At 42.8% G+C, this 7,243-nt stretch overlaps 1 protein-coding gene across 1 annotated transcript; it reads left to right on the top strand.

The window, feature by feature from the left end:
• ZNF367 (zinc finger protein 367) lies at positions 1 to 6,058 on the top strand. Its single transcript, XM_068177463.1, has 5 exons — positions 1 to 605; positions 1,576 to 1,726; positions 3,368 to 3,487; positions 3,851 to 3,989; positions 4,553 to 6,058. The coding sequence occupies exons 1-5, from the start codon at positions 246 to 248 to the stop codon at positions 4,791 to 4,793; spliced, it is 1,011 nt and encodes a 336-aa protein (XP_068033564.1). The 5' UTR covers positions 1 to 245; the 3' UTR covers positions 4,794 to 6,058.
• The last annotated feature ends 1,185 nt before the right edge of the window (positions 6,059 to 7,243 follow it).

Consider the following 7,243-nt stretch of genomic DNA (forward strand, 5'->3'; position numbering starts at 1 on the left):
GCTGACTTGGCGGATCCGCTCGGGGGTGGCCGCGGAGGCGGAGGGGTGCGGCGGGCAATCCACCAAGACCACGGGGAGCCGCCGTCCTCAGCGTGAGCGGCTGAGACGAGCCCGGGCGGCGACAGGTGACGACGGCCGCGGGAACTCTGTGCAGCTGCACGGCCCATTCCGGGACACGGGCGCGGACAGCGGGGCCGTGCCGCAGCGGAGCGCCCTCCTTTCCCTCTCGGGAAAGGGGTTCGGCGATGGCAGAGCGGCTCCCGCCGGGCCCTCCCCCGGTGATTTTTTGCCAGGACTCCCCGAAGCGCGTCCTAGTCTCTGTTATCAAAACCACCCCGATTAAACCCTCCTCGGGGGGGAGTGGGGGTGAGGAGCCGATGCCCGTCCCGCCCGTCCCCACCAGCCCCGGCTTCAGCGACTTCATGGTCTACCCCTGGCGCTGGGGTGAGAACGCGCACAACGTGACCCTCAGCCCCGGTGGCAGCGACAGCACCGCCGGCCCGTCAGCTCTCCCGCCTCCCCGCGGGGGAGCGGGCAGAGTCCCCGGCGGAGACGAGGAGAAGGCGGGGAGCCCGAGGAGCGGCGGCCGCCACCGGCACCTGAAGGTGAGCGCGCGGCGGGCGGGCGGGCCGCGCGCTGACGGGGTGACTCCGCGGCGCGTGCCCCTCCCGCGCTTCCGCCCAGGCATTCAAAGTGAAGTCACTTCCGGCAACGGCGCGCGCGCCTCGGGGTAGAGCGGGGTTCGGAGTGACTCCCTGTCCTCCCTCCTTTAAAGATTAAAAAAATTAACCTAAAAATAGCACCCTCATCGAAAAAGACTCTTGTCCCCTCTCTCCTCGCATCTGGAGCACTTTGTCCCGTTCTGGGTTCCTCAGTACAAGAGAGACATGATGCTCCTGGAGTGGGTCCAGTGTAGGACGACAAGATTATTCAGGGACCGGAGCATTTCTTTTATGAGGAAAGGCTGAGGGAGCTAGACCTGTTCAGCCTCAAGAACAGACGACTGAGATGACTTTATTAATGGATATGAGTATCTTATAAGAGTGCCAAGACGTTGTAGCCAGGATCTGCTTGTGACAAGCTGTAGGAAAAAAAAGCAGTAGGCAAAAGCTGATACACAGGAAGTTCTGCCTCAATATGAGGAGGAATTTCTTTATATGTTGGTGACCAAGCACTGGCACAGGTTGCCCAGAGAGGTTTTGGAGTCTCTGTCTCTGCAGATACTCAAGAACTGCCTGGACACAATCCTGTGCCATGTGCTCTAGAATGATTGTTTGAGCAGAGAGGTTGGAGCAGATGACCCACTGTGGTCCCTTTCAACCTGACCCATTCTGTGATCCTGTTGTCAAGTGCTCCCCACTTTCCTGAGCACGTGGTGGTGACTGTCATCTCCCCTCCAGCACCGGACCACTAGGAATGGGCTGGGCGCAGTCTGGTGTGGCTCTGTGCTGTCACAGCACCATCCTTGGCCATGCCGTTGTTCCAAGGGTTCCAGGGGATGCCGTGCCAGTTGGCCAAACTGCCAGGGGGTGGGAGGAAGTGCCTGAGTTTAGTTGCCTCATTATTTACACCCAGGATGGAATAAGACGTGGCCGTCCAAGAGCAGACACTGTCCGAGACCTGATCAGTGAAGGAGAGCACTCTTCCAGCAGGATACGTTGCAATATTTGCAACAGGGTCTTTCCACGCGAGAAGTCACTGCAAGCCCATAAACGAACTCACACTGGTGAGTAAAACAAAGGTGTGAATAGCTGGGGAGAGCCAATTAGGAAGCACAAACAAAGGAATTAAATCCCCCCCAAACAAACATAAAGGAAGTTATGAAAGAACTTGACCTGTTATGGCTTTATTGTAACTGCTAAATTAACCGTACTTTGCTCCCAGTGCTTTCTAGTCAATCAAAGTCTTTGTAACCATATTTGTCATGGAGAAATGTAGCAGCAATTTGGGCTGTATTAGTATAGTGAAATTGTGTAAACATTTTATCTGTCAATGTCACAGACTCACTTGGTAAGAAAAAGAACTAGTCTTGGGCTTGGTGCTCTCTACTTGAGCTTCATAGCATTTTCTATCCTGATTGCCTCTTCTCTGTGATTTGTTTCCTCCTTGCTGATGTATTTTTCACATCACAATTGAAGTTCTGCTGTTAGAGGTTACAGTAACTTAAAAAGTGGCTGGCAACTTCAGGATTTTCACATCCTAGGAAGTGTGCTTAAATATTGAGAAAAGAGTCCACATGCTTAAAATCACCACCCAGTTTTTTCCCACCAGATAAAATTAATTTTCTAGGGTGAATTTACTGAATTGTATTTAGGAGGTGATTTGTAGTTAAGTTAAAATATATTACGATCTCACTGAATACTCAGCTGAGCTTAAACTGAGGATGCTTTTAAAACCAAGAAAATACATTCTATTTCTTCAACAGAACACTGTGTTTGCCATAAAATATGAACAAATATAGTTCATAATACAGACACAACCACCAGCACTTCCCCCAAACCGAACAAACAAAATCCCACAAAAGCCTTGACTCTCACCATCTCCTTCTGACTCAGGTCACTATGACTAATCTAGATAATTATATTAAACAGCAGCAGTCCTCATTTTTTGGTCAAAATGTTATTTCACTCGGTCCTACAACATGTTGAACTTGTAAGAACTACTTAACTGAATAGAGCTTACCCTGTCATTCCTCTGAATTAGTAAGCCAGACTCACCCTCATTTTGTTGCCTTCCTGAGGGTGGTGGTATGGCATACCTTTGTGTAGTGTGTGCAGTTCCGATTCACTTGAGGAAGGAGACACCTGCTACCTTTGTTCTTCTGGTTGCTGTTTGCATGGAGAACTCTTCATTGATGACTGATTTAAGAAAACTTAAATCTGGAATAAGCTTCTCATGTAGCCCCCATCATTATAAATTTTCTTAAACATGAGATATTTCTCCTGATGAGATATTTCTATAACCTTGTAGTGATGTTGACCTCAGGTATTTCACCCTAGTTCAGGCTACGGTAAGGATAAAAGCTTTCTGGTTACAACCTGAATTGCATTACTTGTTCAATTACTTCTCCATATTTCTTGCTGTACATCTGCACAGTTTCACACAACTTATGTAGTGCTATCTAAGAGTCTTAAACCAGAAAATATGACAAAGAAAAGTACAGGTTTTTTTTCTCTTTGGAAATAAGTTTGTTGTTCAGTAGCATAGAGCATGCACTTCTAAGTGCACCAGGGTTGTTTAAGTAGATGCAAGTTTCTGAGTGGGTAAAAGGAGAGTTTGCTTGTGCCAGGTTCAAGCCAGGGACCGCCACTGGATACTATGACACTCCTAGTTATCTTAAATAAATCTCTTCCGTTACTACTTTTAGGTGAAAGGCCTTATTTATGTGACTACCCAGATTGTGGGAAAGCCTTTGTACAGAGTGGGCAGCTCAAAACTCACCAGCGTCTCCATACAGGAGAGAAACCTTTTGTCTGCTCAGAGAATGGTAAGTCATCAGAGAACGATTTGCAGCTTTCTGGGGTCAGACTAATATTGGAAATGTGTGTTCACATGGCAAAAGCTTTGGAGTTTAAATTTGGTGGAACTTTTAGGAAAGGGAAGAGCCATGCAGAATCTGCTTAATTGTGCAAGTATGTATCTAAGGATTGCATACATTCTCCGTCAGTGGATACTAATGTATAAAATGGGCATGTTACCAACTGAAATCATTCGGTTTTCAACCAAACCTAGGTTTTTGTGAATGGGAAAGGGTGGATTCAGTGGCATTTCCATCCCACAGATGTTACACTTTCTCTGGTTGGCTGCTTTCTATAACATGTTCTTCATTGTCACTCTGTGGTTTTTTAAGGCTGTTTAAGCAGATTCACACATGCAAACCGTCATTGTCCCAAACATCCCTACGCCCGACTGAAGAGGGAAGAGCTCACAGACAGGCTGAGTAAGAAGGAGACGGCTGACAATAAAGCTGTGGCCGAGTGGCTAGCGAAGTAAGTTCCCTTAGGGTGTCATCTTTCTCAAAATACTTAAATGTGGTCTGACACAGCATTTATTTTTTGGCATAGTTAAACCCCAAGAAAGCAAAACTAGATGTTCTTCCAGTACACATCAGTACAGCTTTGCCTCTCCTTAAAGAATTATGAACTCCTGGTCAAGACAAAGTTCCTTATGATATTTTTTTCATACAGTTTTGGGTTTTTTTGTTTGCTCTCTTATTAAATACATTTTTTAGCTTGATCAACACCTGCTAATGCTTTATTAGCTGGTGCTACAGTTTTGCTGAGTTTGCATTTGTATGAGGGGTACTGTATGCCTAGGAGGAAATGCCTGCTGAGAACACCATGGAGACAAGAAATCTGTCGCAGATGTTCACTTGGGCACTTTACACTTAAAATACTGAATAAAGGTTTCTGACAGCTTAAATACTACCATATAAGGGCTGAAAGGTAAAGTCAAGTGCAATGCCCAGTTGGATGCAAGCTAGTACTTGGGAGGTTGGTGTGGGAGTCAATTGTATATATTTTCCAAGTATTCCTCACGCTTGATGTTACAGGTACTGGGAGACTAGAGAGCAGCGTGCTCCTGCTTTGAAGACCAAAGCAATCCAGAAAACAGATCAGGAACAGCAGGACCCAATGGAGTATCTTCAGTCTGATGAAGAGGATGATGAAGAGAAAAACGGCGCTCATTCAGCTGCCCGTCACCGTTGCCTCCAGGAGCAGCGTGAACGCATGCATGGCGCGCTGGCACTCATTGAGCTGGCAAACTTAGCTGTGGCACCCCTGCGACAGTAGATAGGAACAGTCTCTACCCATAAAAAATGTACTTTCTGGTGTTACTTAACCAGTTAGATCCCAAGCATAAGCTAAGCACCTTATTTGCTTATAATAGGCTGCTATTCTGTAGAATTTATGAAGAATGTTGTTGCCCCATAACATGGGGTGAGAGAATTGCACTTTTGATAGGGTAGAAGACAGATGTAAAATTTCTAAGTATTTTGTAAATATGGGACTGCATAAGGCAGGGTTGACAAATTTATGTGTCATGAGAGGCTAGATTTTGCAAGGTTAACTCATTTATCTGAAGCAGATTTCACAGGAAACAGTTTCTGAACAAAGTGTTCGTGATTAGCAGGATGGTACATGTGGCCAAAGAAGGCTGACAAATAGGCATTTATCTGACTATCTAGCAAAGTGATGAGTCTGGGGATATTGTTAAACAGCAATGAAATCTTGTTTTTCTAATGTCTGTATATTTTAACCTAGCATCTCCAAGGCAAAGGGCAGAGGTTAGTTATCTCAGCTTGTACAGGGAAAGAAAATGCTTCATGCAGGGAATATCTTCACTGTGACTGCCCAAGGTATGAGGCTTGACTTTGCTGCTTCATATTTTTTTGATTTGATTTCAGCAGAATCTCTTGGTAGCACTTGTTATTCCTAACATGTGTAGTTGGGAAGTTTTGCACATTGTTTTATCTGAAAATGATTAGTCTTGCAAAGTCTAGAAAAAGGTAAAGAACTGGTAATATTTTTTCAGGTGTTTTAAGGCCCTGTAAAGATTTGGCACTTGATTTTGTTAGTAAAGGGGTTATTTACAGGGTGGTATGAATTTGTAGTAAACTATTCTAGGTCTTCTATTAGCAAACACTAAGTTTTAAAGTATTGCTTTTATAATGATTAGCAAATAGAAGCCTCCATACTTACTGTGCATAAAGCCACCTTACTGCTTTACTCCAGCATAACATGCCGATTTTTTGTTCACTAACCATAGCACAGCTATAAAGTAAACACTGCTGAAAAGTATTCACTATACAATTAGAAAATAGGCTTCCAAAGGTAGTTACAAGTGTGTTAACAGTGTGATTTTATATATTTCCCAAATAAATGAAGTTGCAGAATGCTGCCTAGTACTCAGATGCTATAAATGATGATACAAAATGTTTAACAGGGTATCTTGTCACTTTGTGAATGTTGTGTACTTTCAGTAGCACTGTCTCTTGGTGATATTTTACCATATTTTGCTTTGAAGGGAGACAGAGATTCCTAATTTGCTAACAAAACCTTGTTTTCAGATTAGACTTTTGTGTGTGGTTTTATTGTTGGTTGTTGTTAAGCTACTGCTTAAGGGGATATTAATAATGTGTATTTACTGACCTGCTTGCTTTAACTTCTTCCTCTCATTGGAAGTCAGGAAATTCAGATGAGAAGGGAAGCCTCTTTCCCTCTCACTTGAACTGAAAAGGAAGAAAACATTTTGTTAATCACTTGATGTAGGCTGACCAGATGCTTACAGCTGTTCCAGAAAAGTAGAGTGGTTTTACATCAGAAACTGCAGCTGTTAAAGTATGTTCTCTGATAACCTTTTGTGGTTGAAAATCTCATTAACCCAGTTTATTTAAATCCTGTGTTGATGCACTTAACTAAAAAGTAATTGAATAATTTAAAAAAAGAAAATGTCTTTCATTGTTTGTAAATAATTTTGCACCAGTGATACGGTTTAATTTCTGCTTCAGCTTCTAAAAAAATAGGAAACACTAGTAATACAAGGCTTCTTTGCCTACATAAAACTGGTAATTCATTAATGTATGCAGGTTTTGGGTTTTTTAAAAATATTAAGTGCTTCTGACTGTTCATCTGGCTTCATGTGAATAGTCTGATCCCAAAATGAGCCCTGAATACACATCTTTTGTAATTCTGAATCATAACTCAGAATTGCTCCCGAGTAGTATTTCACAGGACAGAAGACTGTAATTACCAGCCACTTGCAGACTGGAATATTACTTCATCAGGATTGGTTGTGGGTTTTTTGGTGGGTTTTTTGTTTTGTTTTTTTTTGTTTTTTTTTTTTTGTTTTTTTTTGGTTTTTTTTTTTTGTTTTTTTGGTTTTGGTTTTTTTTGGTTTTTTTTTGTTTTTTTTTTGTTTTTTTTTTTTTTTTTTTTGTTGGGTTTGAGGTTTTTAAATTTCTTTTTTCAGTCAGCCAGAATATTTCCTCAGGTCTTCGAAGTATGACAAGTACACTGGATTGTACTTTGCCAGACAAAATTCAGACAGCTGAAGCAGTTTTGGATCATTACAAGTTCTGGGTAAAATACCAAGTTAAAAAAGCAAAGATGAGATGTGGAAGACTGCTTTTTGTTTTATTACATACAAGAAATTGTTTGGTGCTTTGAAAGGTTTAAGTTGTTTGGCATGAGTTAAAAGCAGAAGAGTTGATGTGCTGTCATTCTAATAGATGCTTTGAATA

This window comes from Anomalospiza imberbis, chromosome Z (genome assembly GCF_031753505.1).
Source record: "Anomalospiza imberbis isolate Cuckoo-Finch-1a 21T00152 chromosome Z, ASM3175350v1, whole genome shotgun sequence".
Classification (NCBI taxonomy): Eukaryota; Metazoa; Chordata; class Aves; order Passeriformes; family Viduidae; genus Anomalospiza; species Anomalospiza imberbis.

Bases quoted from the DNA above. Each gene is read 5' to 3' on its own strand.
- ZNF367 (XM_068177463.1), top strand. From the start codon at position 246: ATGGCAGAGCGGCTCCCGCCGGGCCCTCCCCCGGTGATTTTTTGCCAG. The intron at 3,488-3,850 runs GTAAGTCATCAG...TGGTTTTTTAAG, and splicing joins TTTTGTCTGCTCAGAGAATG to GCTGTTTAAGCAGATTCACA. The intron at 3,990-4,552 runs GTAAGTTCCCTT...TTGATGTTACAG, and splicing joins GTGGCCGAGTGGCTAGCGAA to GTACTGGGAGACTAGAGAGC.